General features: G+C 38.2%; 1 protein-coding gene across 9 annotated transcripts in view; it reads right to left on the reverse strand.

The window, feature by feature from the left end:
• UBR2 (ubiquitin protein ligase E3 component n-recognin 2) overlaps nt 1–13,619 on the reverse strand; it is a 121,286-nt gene that overhangs the window by 37,755 nt on the left and 69,912 nt on the right. For 7 of the 9 annotated variants that reach the window (XM_039242629.1, XM_039242627.1, XM_039242628.1 and 4 more), the window contains 9 exons: nt 12,637–12,765; nt 11,359–11,542; nt 8,612–8,673; nt 7,877–7,987; nt 6,858–6,923; nt 5,383–5,505; nt 5,184–5,247; nt 4,096–4,220; nt 573–625 (listed from right to left, as the gene is read on the reverse strand). In XM_039242629.1, coding sequence (XP_039098560.1) covers nt 573–625; nt 4,096–4,220; nt 5,184–5,247; nt 5,383–5,505; nt 6,858–6,923; nt 7,877–7,987; nt 8,612–8,673; nt 11,359–11,542; nt 12,637–12,765 — 917 coding nt within the window. Of the gene's footprint in view, nt 1–572; nt 626–4,095; nt 4,221–5,183; nt 5,248–5,382; nt 5,506–6,857; nt 6,924–7,876; nt 7,988–8,611; nt 8,674–11,358; nt 11,543–12,636; nt 12,766–13,619 lie in introns of those variants that run through there. The other 2 variants (XM_039242635.1, XM_039242636.1) reach the window with 2 other exon arrangements.

Below are 13,619 nucleotides of genomic sequence, written 5' to 3' on the forward strand. Positions count from 1 at the left end.
CCTGAGCTGATATCAAGAGTTGATGCTTAACTAGCTGAACCACCCAGATGCCCCCATGTATTGTATCTTTATAATCAAGAAAAATAAAGACATTACTGTTGGGGTGGGGAGCAAGGAAAAAGCAGGATTGAGGAACTGCCTCAACAACGTTAGGGGGCATAAACTGGTTTACTGACTGGGCAACACACTGGACACTGAAAAGTGCAGGCAGTATTCAGAGGCCATCCCTTAACTTAGGAGGCACATTCAGATGAAAACAAAGCAGTTTTAAGAAAGCTCAAAATACTGACTTAGGTCATTTGCTCAATTTAAAGTCAATTATCTGAAACTATCAGCTATGAACACTGATTCTGGGCACAATGAAAATTCTTATAAACCAATTTTAGTTGCTGAGTGAAGAGCTAGATCAGAAGAGTGAAATGACAGTGAGGAATCGAGTTCAGGATTATGTATCTGAAAAGGTTGTCCCTCTCCGAAAACAACAATTTCATTCTCGGTTCCGTCAAAGGAAACACTAAGAAAAATTAATGCATTAAAACAACTGAACAGGAAACAATAGGAAGTAAACTTACTTGAAATGTGCAACTGCTTCAATTACGCTCTCCATGCCAGTCTCCTTGTTCTCCTAACAGTATGAGAAACAAGTGTGTTTCATGTTAATAGTATACCGGCTAGCACTTTAAACATTGTGCTTTTCTTTTCTTTTTTTTAAATGTTTATTTTTGAGAGAGAGAGTGAGACAGAACGTGAGCAGGGAGGGGCAGAGACAGAGGGAGACACAGGATCAGAGGCAGGGTCCAGGCTCTGAGTTGTCAGCAGAGAGTCTAACGCAGAGCTTGAACCCATGAACCGTTGAGATCATGACCTGAGCTGAAGTCAGACGCTTAACCCACTAAGCCACTCAGGTGCCCTTGTGCTTTTCTCTTTTTAAGCCTTACACAGCAACCCTATGAAGCGGATATACTATTATCCTGGCTTTTATAGATGAGGATTCCATGGTAAACATAATTAAATATATAATAAGGGAAACTCAGTTGGTAAACTAGCATTCATTCAGACGTAAACAATTAAAACAAGTCATTATTCTATGGATTCAAGATGACAGCTTTCAAAAGGAATTAATTTAAAAGCATAAAGTAGGCAGAACATTTAAAATTTATGTAAGATATTTATAGTATTTCGTAAAGGTTACACTAATTTCTTATCTATTTTTGGTAAAGCAGCATTTCCTAAATCATATCCTATTCATAACAAGATGTTAATAAGAATTCTGATTAAAGAATTCTCTGGCCAAAAATGTTTGGTGAATACAGCTGCCATCACTTTGTACAAGACATTATTTTAAAATGCTGTTTTAAATTGTATTCTTCTTTATCCTAAAGTCTAAGTGAAACTGTAATGCTTTCTCATCTAGCAACTCAGGATTCATTTCCTGTATTCAAAAGCACAAGTAATTTTTACCCTGACTAGATATTTAGTGATATTAAGAAATTATTAATTATTGTTCTTTTAGGTGTGATCGTGGCCTATGGATAGACAAATTCTTCTAAAGGTCCTTCTGGACCAGTTTCTTGGTGTTGGCCCCGCTGACATCTGAAGCAGATAATTCTCTGCTGTGGGGGGTCTGTCCTGTGCACTGCAGGACATTCAGCTGTCCCTCTGGCCTCTGCTCACGGGCTGCAGGGACACCATACAGCCCTGTCTAAGTAGTGATTCTGCCAAAGGTCTCATGGGGGCCAAGTTGTCCCTGGCTGAGAAGCACTGGTTTACATACATACAATTCTATTTACAGATGAAATGGTAAAGCTGGTCTGGGTTTTTTTGTTTGTTTGCTTGTCTTAGTTAGAACAGCTCAGCAAAATAAAATTCAGGATTATTGTTGTATAACATTGTTTCGCACCTGCATCAAACAGGCCAAAAAATAAATAAAACAGCAAATTCAGACAAAAAAGGAAAAAAAAAGAAACCTTTTATCTTTGGGCCTTTTAACCATCTCTTACAAATGAACTACTTATAGTACAGCTAAGCATATACATAAAAAAATTTACTGGAATGCTCAGAATTAAGACTGTTTTTGTTGTTGTTTTTGCTTTTTTTTTCCTCTCCTTTGAAATGACAGTGAACATGGTCACACCACAAGTAAAGTCAGAAGTAGAACAGGGGACACTCCAAATGTTGGTTTGATCATCTGAGATCATTAAAAATGGTTGACCCCGTTCATAGCAACACTCTCAACAATAGCTAAAACATGGAAAGAGCCTAAGTGTCCATCAACGGACGAATGGATCAAGAAGATGTGGTTTATCTATACCATGGAATACTACATGGCAATGAGAAACAATGAAATCTGACCATGTGTAGCAACATGGATGGACCTTGAGGGTGTTGTGCTGAGCGAAATAAGTCAGGCAGAGAAGGACAAATACCATATGTTTGCACGTATAGGAGGATTAGGAGGAACTTAACGGAGGAACAAGGGGGAGAAGAAGGGGGTAAATGGGGGGGGACAGGGAGAGAGGCAAACCATGAGAGACTCTTGAATGCTGACAAAAACTGAGGACTGATGGATGAGGGGGGGAGGGGGGATGGGCATGGAGGAGGGCACTTGTGGGGATGAGCACTGGGTGTTATGTGGAAACTAATTTGACAATAAACTATTGTAAAAAAAATTTTTAAAAAATGGTTGACCCCTAGCAATACATAAAAAAAATATAAACTGTAAATAAAAAATACAAACAAATTTTCATGTTTCAAGTACTTTTAAGAAAAAAAGCAGGGCCTTGGACGTTTTGGTTCTTTGCTTCCTCTCCTGTTACAAATTCATGTTGTGGTTTTGGTTGGGTGGTGGAGAGCATGTGTCATCTGTGGGTAAACCTGATGTTCTTAACAAACTAATCCAGCGGCGGGGGCGGGGGAGGCTGGGGTTCATGGTTGGGGTAAAGATAAAACAAGGCTGGTTGAAACTAGCCATGGGTTCTGTTACACTATGTTTTCTATTTCTATAGATATTGGAAATTTTTCATAATGCAAAGTTTAAAAGAAGTATTACTGTGAAACAAATAGGGGTTTAAATCCCAGAAGAATGAACATTAAGGTTCAAAGTTTTGATCTATGTTTCAAATTTGGGGAAACATTTTGAAAAGCCTCAAGGAAATAAGGACCTCTCCTAACCACAAGTGTTGGGTATTTATCTGAAAAGCCCTGTGGCTGAAAACTAGGTGGCCAAAGACCTTGAGATTCTGGAGGAGGAACAGTTACAATTAGCTTCTGAATGCCCGTGTGAACATTATTTTTCATTCACTAAAAGGAAAGAGATGGCTTCCTAAGCTGAGGTTTTGGGTGCTTCAGAAGGAAAAAGCTCTGGAAATCTTTCAGAACTTCCTCAGTACAGCTGAACAGGTATTTCCCATTTCCTTCTCCAATACACTAAGTTAAACATTATGTCCACCTATGGCAACTGGGTAGTAAAGACTATAACAACCTCTATCTACTGGATACATAAATTCAGTTCTCATAACCGGATTTACCTTTTTTTTAGATGTTTATTTGAGAGAGAGAGAGAGACAGACAGATTCTGAGCAGGGGAGGGGCAGAGAGAGGGAGACACAGAATCTCCAGGCTCTGAGCTGTAGGCACAGAGCCTGATGTGGGGCTCAAACCCACAAACTGCAAGATGATGACCTGAGCCGAAGTCGGACACTTAACTGACTGAGCCACCTAGGCGTCCCAAGACTGAGTTTACTTTTATTCAGCATCCTTATCTCTTCTAAGAATTCACTGTAAGAGAGTCTACTTCTATGCTCTTTTCTATCCCCCATCTCTAGTATTCTTTGGCATTAAAAAATTTTTTTAAACTAATCTCTATGCCCAACATGGGGATCAAACCCATGACCCCAAGTTCAAGAGTCACATGCTCTACTGGCTGAGCCAGCCAGGTACCCCTCTAGTTATTTCTAGTAAGAGTGACGAGTAGGAGTTATACATGTCCTAGAACTGCAGTCTTTACCACTGGAAAAGGTATATAGAAGTAATCTAACACATTAGGCTGATAGGGAGGGAAGAATTTCCAAACTTTTTTAAGATGTAGGTACTTACATCTTCAGGTAAAGACTTCACCAGTTCACTATGAGCCATAGGTTTGATGCTTAACTGATGGATAATCTCTCGCTTAATTTCATCTGTAGCATTTACCTGCCCAACTCCAGGACTAAATCTCTCTCCTGTCAATGCAAAAGTACATACCCACACATTTAGCATAACCAGCACACTTAAGCAGTATATACTTCTAATTCATGCAACACAATACATTTTTCTTTCTGTGCAATGGGAAGGTAACGACTGGCCTGGCCACAAGCTAGGGTGAGAGCAGCACCTAACTTCTGAGGCTCAGACACAACAGGTGAGTGCAGAATTTGGGCAGAGGAGAGAAAACTCTCGCTGGTTTGAAAGAATGGGGTCAGAAGGCAGGAAGGGACCGGATGTAGTGAAAAACTGGTACAGCAGGAGTTCTACCAGTAGCCTCGGAAGCTGCTTTCCTGCCATCTGCCACATGGTAGCAGAGAGCGGAGTCTTCGTTTGTCCTTACATCTCACGGCAAATAAAGTATCACCTCCTGAGACCTTTGTTGGTATCACCTCCTGACAGTAGTGAGGAATCTCTGCTCTATGGACTACAGAGTCTAAAGCAGCAGAGGAGGCGGGGAAGGTAAAGGATAAAAGAATAGGAAAGATGGAGGTGACAAGACTCAAAATAAGAGGAAGTAAAGAAACCTGCATGTATTAGACACAGGTCTCCATTAATCTATTATTATTGTATCTAAAGACAAGGTAACAGTTTTGCAACACAAAACCACGGGAGGAAACATCCTTAAGATATAAAGTAACAGTAAATAGATCCTAAATATCCTATTCTTGCTTGCTAAACTCTTCTGTCCCCCTTCTTTCTCTCCAGACAAGAAGCCTTTCAGATTATTCTGCTTCAGCAGGTCTACTCTCTTGTCCCAAATCACCATAGGTCTGTCACTCTTGGTACTACAGTGACCAGAGGGGAAAAAGACATGGATGCTCTAACCGTCCCCCAAAACTGAAGAACTGCTCAACTAAAAGAAACATAGCTCAGAAATTCTGAACTATTTGCCACCACAAAAGCCAATGTAATTTATAAAGGTCACAATCCAAACTTACCAACAAGCATTATGATGAGGTATAGCATCTCTTCTATTAGAGTATTATTTTGCTGAACTACATCCTGTAGCAAGTTGGGGGAGAGAAAGTTCAGAGATAAGAATACCAATACTGTATTATCTCAGATGATAACATGACCCAAAAGAATAGAAGATACTTCTTTAATGAGGTACTGAGGGCTTATAAAACATGCTCTTACCTTATGGGTAATCTCAGAGCTAAATCTTTTCCCATAGTCTGGGGTACTGAAAATCTGATAAAGTTCAAAGCGGCTGAGCATTATCATCAGGAAATGATTTGGATCCATCATAGAGACACCTGTCTTTTTTTTTTTTTTTTTTAATGTTTGAGATAAAGGAAAAGAGGGAGGTCAAAAGGGTTACTAAATAATTAGTGAAAGATATTTTGGGTCGCATAAGTGAAAATAGCTTAGTCACCAATCCCAACAAAAGGTGACAACCCATTTAGCCCCAATTCCCTATATGTGGAAGCTACAAATGTGGACAAGAATCTAAGTTGATAAAACAAAATGAAGTACAAACAAAACAACCCTCCCCTAAACCAACACATCAGAGTAACATGGACTATAGGTACTCTTCCTATTAATGCTTTGAATTAATTGCAACCCCATAAATTCAGTTCTTAAGTTTTATTTCAGCATTCTCCTATCACTGTGTAGCGTATGGACTCAGAGAGAAATGTGGAATGGCAATTAAGCTTCTAGTACTTTTTATATGTGTGACATTAGACTCTTATCAAGAACTCTCAAACTAATATTTGGTGATAAAAATTATACTAACTGAAGCAACAGCTTTTAAATATCAGTTTGATTCTCTTTAATTCCATTTGTATAAATTCTAAATCAACTTGGAATTTATTCTGGACCAATCATTTTTGAAATTTACATTTCATAACCTTTCTATAATTTTTCAATCCACTCAGCAATATTACGGAAAAACTATGTGATAAGCATTGCACTATGCACAACAGACAAAAAGGAACTAAGATATAGTTGTCAGGATTTAGCGGAGAGGACAAAAAGTAAATAGGCAACCACAATCCAGAGCTATGAATGCTATTTTGGGGATGAGCACCATGCTATGGGCCTTCCCAAATGGGATACTTAGCTACATTACTGTGTGTCTGGGAAGGCTTTCTGGAGAAAGTGACCCTAAACACTAAGACACGCAGGAAAACAAGTTACTAAGTAAATAGAAAAGGAAGGAGGTGGGGTGGGCAAACTAGGGAGCAAAAGAAATAAATGTGCAAAGTTTAAGACGTAAAAGAGAGCATGGCAATTTCAGAGACTTTTAAAAAAGTTAAGTTTCACAAACCTTGGAAATCAAATCAGTTTAAGGGGTTTGGGGCTTTAATTAGAGGACAATGAAAAAAGGATGGTGAATAATAAACCAAGGAAGCAAACCCAAGATAGGAGGAAGGTATGGAGGAAATAAGAGTAATTTGAATATGTTAAATCTGAGATGTGTCCAGGAAATCTAGATGAATATGTTCCATGGGCTCTTAACCATATGAGCTTGGAGCTTAGTAGACAGGGCTAGGCTAAAGTTACAGATAGATCTACGAGTAATCATAAGTGACTGGGTTCTGTGGAAATAACAAGAAGAAAAACAATTCTCTATGACCTGTAAGTTTAATGCTTTTTAAATTCATTACCTGGAGCATTACTATATCCTTGTCAAACATTTCACGCCTGCATTTCACATTATGGTAGTAATAAATCTAAAAAAGAAAAAGAATTTTATTACATTGGGTAAGTAGGTTTTTATTTGTGCAGCTCCCTCCTCTCCCCAATCCCCAAGAGTGCATGGGTTCAATGCAAGCGTGAATGCGTGTGTGTGTATATGCACAAACACACAATGTGGTTTCCTTAACAGGTAATACTATCTTAGCAGAGATTAATTAGTTAGAAATTTCCAGAGTTCAGTTTTCACTCTATGGTTCACATTTTGCAGCCAATTTTCTGGTTCTTCCAATAAAGTTACTTCTGTAAAGTTTGTAGCTATGAAAAATGGGGGGAAAACCCTATCTATATGAAGACTTGAGGAAGTCTAAAACTTAAAACCTCAATTTCAGAGCTAATTACTGTAAATAATGACTATAGAGCTTTTTTAAATTATAGTTGGCACACAATGTTACATGAGTTTCTGGTGTACACCACAGTGATATACATTATGGTGTGCTCACAAGTACTGGTACCATCTGTTACCATATAACGCTATTACAATATCATTGACTCTATTCCCTATGCTGTGCCTTTCATCCTCCTGACTTACTCATTTCATAATTAGAAACCTATACCTCCCACTTGCTTCACCCATTTTACCTATCCTCCTACTCCCTCCCCTCTGGCAACCATCCAACAGAACTTTTATCTTGTATCACAATTTAAATAAATAAAATCTGGATTTTTAATATATATGTTTGTTGTTCTAAAAAGTGATCTCAAGTTAAATATCAAGAAAATTAAGTTCATTTCTACTTTTGATATTGTTTCTTGACAAAGTATGAATAAAAGTTCTAAGAAATGTTTTGGGTTAACGTTACATTTATCTTCTTGAACAATTTTAATATAGATTGTCAGCTTTCAATGACTTAAGAATGTTGAAAATTACAACTTTCACAGAAGCCAAAGGAATGGATGAAAACTACTCATAAATTATAAATACACTTACTTGGTTTACTAAAGAGAATCCATTTCTTCTCCACATTCCTGCATGTACTTGGGCACATAAAACAAGACATCTAAGAGGGTGTTCTATCAACATGGGTGGGCTAAGTTCACTCTGTATGGACAAAAATATAAAAAAATCCTCAAAAATCTCAACTCTATAAAGAAGACTGGTTGATAGGGATGGAAACTATATAAAACAGTAGTTAAAATTAGCCAAAGTATGTTTGTGTGATGGTTAATTTTACGTGTCAACTTGACTAGGTCATGGTACCCAGTTTTTGATGGGTAACACCAGTTAATGTTGCTGTGAAGGTATTCTGTAGATGTGATTAATATTTAAATCAGTAGACTCTGAGTGAAGCAGACTACTCTTCATACTGTGGGTGGACCTCATCCAATTAGTTCAAGGCCTTAAGAGAAAACACAGGATGAAGAAATTCTGCTTCCAGATTGCCTTTGGACCTGACTACATCAACTCTGCCGTGCCAGAGTAGCAGGCAGGCATATTTCAGACTTACCAGGCCCATAACTGCATGAGCTAATTCCTTAACAATAAATCCATTTTTTTCCTCTTTCTCCATATTTACATACCCACGTGCACATGCATCTACATACACTCTTCTATCAGTTCTGTTATTCTGGAGAACTCTCGATTAATAAAGTTTGTTTCAAAGTGATTTCAAATGCATGGAACATAATAACTAGCTATTTACTTTTAAATGTTAGTACTACTTACTAGAGGTAGTAGCTCTGGAAATTTATATGCCACTTCACTTTTGCTTAATAATACATGTAAACCTGCATGGAAAAATAAACAAAAAAGTATTTCTACAACTGCAAATCACTTAGAAAAAAGTCCTAAATATTCACTCAACTTTGGAACTAACTTCTTTTGTCCTTCTCTTTGGGAAACTATCCCATTACAAGTTAAGATAAAAAATGAATTGCACCCATAAATGAAGCTTTTTTACTGATATTCTCATGAAACTCCGTGTCAAAGGCATGTTTAGAACTACAGTCCTAATTACATGTACTAATATACAGGGATGACATTTTATGGAAATGTTAGAGACACACACACACAAGAGCAGTTATAGATCTGTCAGACCAATTTATACATGTTATGCCAACCTTAAGGGTCATGTTCCATTGGGCTATGGAGTTTGTTACCATCTAAAGTACAGTAGGAGAGATCCTTCTGGCAAGTGAATAGGGAAACTAGTTCTGGGATTCATGGTCTGTGTGGATCCTGATCTCAGAATTAAGTAACCCAGGACTTCCAGTTTAAGATCAAAGCCTCTTTAGCTGCTGACTGCAAAGGGCTCTTGTGTAGCTCCACCTTAGTTAATTCTCTTACCTAAGAATTAACTGTCTTGTTTATGTTGTCTAAACAGAGAATGTTTTTTTTTAATAATCTTATCTGTGGATGTTGGCCACTTGGGTCAAGCCTGGCTTGAGGCTTTTGTCATCTGAGAAGACCTACATTTTGAGTCTCATCCTGACAACCTGTACTGGACATATGCCACTCAACCTCCATTAGTACACACTCCAAGTTGTTCTTGAACTATTTTGTATGTATTTACTTAGCTCTTCAATCAGATCAGAAGCATTGAGGCCAAGCTTTATCAACAGCGAGTAGAATGCTCAAAAATGTTCACTGAGAACATCTGAGAGCAGTAGAGACCTAGGCAGACATTAGTACATTTGAAGCGGACTATTTTCCTTGTGGGTAACTATCAGCATCAGCCTCCATTACACACCCAGGTTTTTAAAGGCAGCGAAGGTCAGCAGCTGAGTTGTAAACAGGACCAACGTTCCTGCACTTGTGCTGAGTACACTTCCACAACACCTGCTGTCACCTGCTCCTATTGACTATCAACAGGTTCAGGATGCTCAAATTACTTCCAGAAACACACCTGGGCCTAAGCGAGTTACAGAAGAGATTTCTTCCCACAATCACCATTTCACACTAAGTAGTTTTTTGATGTTCCATTTGTTGAACTACTGATATTCAGTTGTCTAAGTTATCTTAAATCTCCACGACTTCCAGAAGACTATTTGAATGCTAGGCTCTAGCAGGAGGAAAATGGGACAATGCTCACAACAATGAAAAAATGCCTTCACAGAAAAGAGGGATTATTAGTCCTGATCCCATGGACAATAACGGAATAAAGGAATACTAGGACCAGTGCTATGCCCACGAATTTGATAACTTAGGTGAAATGTACCAATGTCTTGAAAAACACAAACTACCAAAACTCATACAGGGAAAAACAGATTAACTAGAACTAACTTGTATCCATTAAGGAAATGGAATCAGTAATTAATAACTTTCCAAAAAAGAAAGTGTCAGGTTCTTATGGCTTCATTGATGAATTCTACCAAACATTTAAGGAAGAAATGGTATCAGTTCTCTACAATTTCTTACACATGCGCGTGTGCACACGCACGTGCACTCACACACCCCCACACCCCATTTTCACGTCATTATTAGGTTATTGAGGCACACACTTAAATTACAAATTCTGCAATGAGTAAAAATAGCTACCTTTAGAAGTTCTCCTTTCTACTCAGTTAAAAATGGAACTAAAAGGAACAACAATATGTGAGCAGGGTAAGAATTCCTACAAAAAAAAAAAAAAGAATCCCTGCAATCAAGAAATCTGGAAGAAGCTACACTATAATGAGTCTGCAGAGATGGACGAGTGCATATTCAAGGTTTTTGGTTGCTGCAAGGTGGCAGCTTCAAATATTCTACCCAATATAAATAGCTTGTAAATCAACTACTTATGATTAAAAAACTATCACCCCAATTTGGGACTCACTCTTGACTTGCTGCTTAAAAAAGGTTATCAATAAATGAGTAAAAAACAGCTTGGAGATAAAAAAAAGTTTAGGGTGGTTTCAATTTATTAGCAATCACTTAAGAGATACAGTGATTTGAATTTAACAACACAGTGAATCTGTGTTGAATTAAAGCAGTAACAATAGGTGATGAGTGTAGTTAAGAAGTCTGAAGGGGACACCTGCGTGGCCCAGGTTAAACATCTGACTCTTGACTTTGGCTGAGGTCATCATCTCATGCTTTGTGAGTTTGAGCCCTGTGTCGGGCTCTGTGCTGACAGTGCAGAGCCTGCTTGGGATTCTCTCTCTCTCTGCCCCTTCCCCGTGCATGCTCGCTCTGTTTAAAAAAAAAAAAAGTCATCGGAAAAAGTACTATGGTATGGTATGGTTGTTATAAACATGACTTCTGGTGCCAATTTACCTCCTAAGTCCTACTGTCTCGCTGCATAACACTAAGCAAGTCACCTCTGTGTCTCAGTCTTCTCAGGTGTGAAGGAAATTGAATAACAATACCTACCTCATAAGTTAATGCTTATCAAACTCTCAGTATAATGTGTAGTGAGCATTTAATAAATATTCATCACAAACAACAATTTAAAAGATAATTTCAGGGTTCTTTTTGGGGGAGAAATGCTTTACCTGCAAGTAAGCGAGAAACTGGGAGGTGAATGCTAACTTTTTCTTGGGAAACACAATATCTGATAGTTTCCACTGAATGTCCACAAATGCTTAACGTGATTGGCTGTTCACCATCAGTGAAACCACCATGACACTGCATCAGTACAGCAAGGCATTTCTTGTAAGCTTCAATTAACACTTTTTCCTAAAAAAGAGGGTTTTCTGTAAGTTACTCACAAGGCTGGGTTTCTACAACATTGAATAAGCACCTCAAATTCGACGATGAGTAAGTACCTCAAAAAGCAATACAGGCAACACCAAATTCAATCTTCCCTCCCCCAACTCTCCCTCTTCCAGTGCCTTGTGTCTCAGTGAATGGCATCTCCATAGCTGTGGAAGTCTAGAAGTTATTCCAATTTCCTCCTTTCCCACTGTCCAATCTATTACCAAACTGGCAAGTGGACCTTCTCAATTTCTCTCAAACCTGGCCACTGATCACCTCCAGTAACTCAAAGGAAAGTCAACCATCTCTTAAATCTCTTGCTTCTACTTTTGCTCTCCTCCATCTAGTCTTCACACAGAGTAACTTTAAAAAACATGTACACTGGATTGATTATGTCACTTTTTCTGCTTGGTAGCTGCTCGTGGTGTCTCAATCTGTTAGAATAAAACTCAAATTTCATTCCGTAGCCGCCAAGGCCCTGCAAAGTCAGTCACCTGTCCACCTTTCTACCTTCAACCTCTGTGCTCCAACTTGAGCCTTCTCACAGCTCCTGCATCAACCAGAGTCTTTCTCATCACAGAGCATGAAGCAGCTGGCTCTCAGTCAAGAATATGCTTTTCTCTTTGACCAGTTAACTCTGACACATAGTTCAGATCTCACAGAAGTCTTCTCTTACCTCTTAACTTACACAGGTTCTCATCTAGACTTTATAGCCAAAGAAAAGCAAAATAATTTTAAGGCAGAACAAATGTAACGATTGTAAAGCTTTATTTTTGGATGAATTTCTAAACTCTTTTTATATGATCAAAATCTAGATGGGATTACGGAAAAAATGAAGATAGAAACACAAGAGAAAAGAGAGTGGATTATTTCTTCCTCTATTTTCCAATTTTTTTTTCTAAGGATTCAGAATTGTAACTTTTATGGAATTTATAGGTAAGAGAGGAAAATACGGTGTTTTATGAGGTAAGTTATCACTACTATCCTCTCCGGATCTCCTCGGAATTTACTTAGGAATTTGTTTATTCCCCCTCCTCCATTTATCTCCATACCCCTGACCCGTAGAGGAAACTCACGTCTAAAGCACACCAGTCTTGCATCATTGAAATGACATGTGTTAATTTCATTTGTAGTGTGAAGGCTGCCTCCCATTCTGGTTCCATTTCAATATGCTGCCCTACTTGACGTGTAATTGGATCCATTCCCTTAAAGGAAGCAAAAAGATTTTAAATGGATTAAAATTATATTTGTTCTCTTACATGGACACTTAAGAAATAATATAGAAGAAATATATATTGATTACAAAAACACATAAAGTAAAAGTTTTAACAAGAATAAATAGTATAAGTCCAACTCCCTAAATTACATATTTATATAATATTCTCTAAAATATAAATTAAAAATCCCAGTACATAACAAATTATTTTAGAGAAAATCTTGTATATGTTTCAAACAATAAAATGTATATTTCACTGCAACAATCCTTCAAATTATTTTTAGCCCTGTCATCTACAGAGCCAACCATTAGAAGAAATCAGATAGGCTTTGAAAATGTAACTGAATTTAGGGGCGCCTGAGTGGCTCAGTCAGTTAAGTGTCTGACTTCGGCTCAGGTAATGATCTCCTGGTTCATGGGTTCAAGTCCCACGTCGGGCTCTGTGCTGACTGCTAACTCAGAGCCTGGAGACTATTTCAGATTCTTTATCTCCCTCTCTCTGACCCTCCCCTGCTCGTGCTGTCTCTCTCTCTCAGAAATAAATTTTTAAAAAATTAAAAAAATAAAATGTTACTGAATTTATAAATATATTTTACAATATACTGCAACAAAATTTTTATACCTATTCTGAATCTGTAACTAAAGTTTCTCAGATACTAAAAGCAAGCAAATCAAGGGGCGCCTGGGTAGCTCAGCTGGTTAAGCGTCCGACTTGGGCTCAGGTTCGAGCCCTGCATCGGGCTCTGTGCTGACAGCTAAGAGCCTGGAGCCTGCTTCAGATTCTGTGTCCCCTCTCTCCTCCCCTCCCCTGCTTGAGTTCTGTCTTTCTCACTCTCTCAAAAA

The sequence above is a fragment of the Hyaena hyaena genome, unplaced genomic scaffold, assembly GCF_003009895.1.
Source record: "Hyaena hyaena isolate Hyena2069 unplaced genomic scaffold, ASM300989v1 scaffold_211, whole genome shotgun sequence".
In the NCBI taxonomy this organism is placed as follows: domain Eukaryota; kingdom Metazoa; phylum Chordata; class Mammalia; order Carnivora; family Hyaenidae; genus Hyaena; species Hyaena hyaena.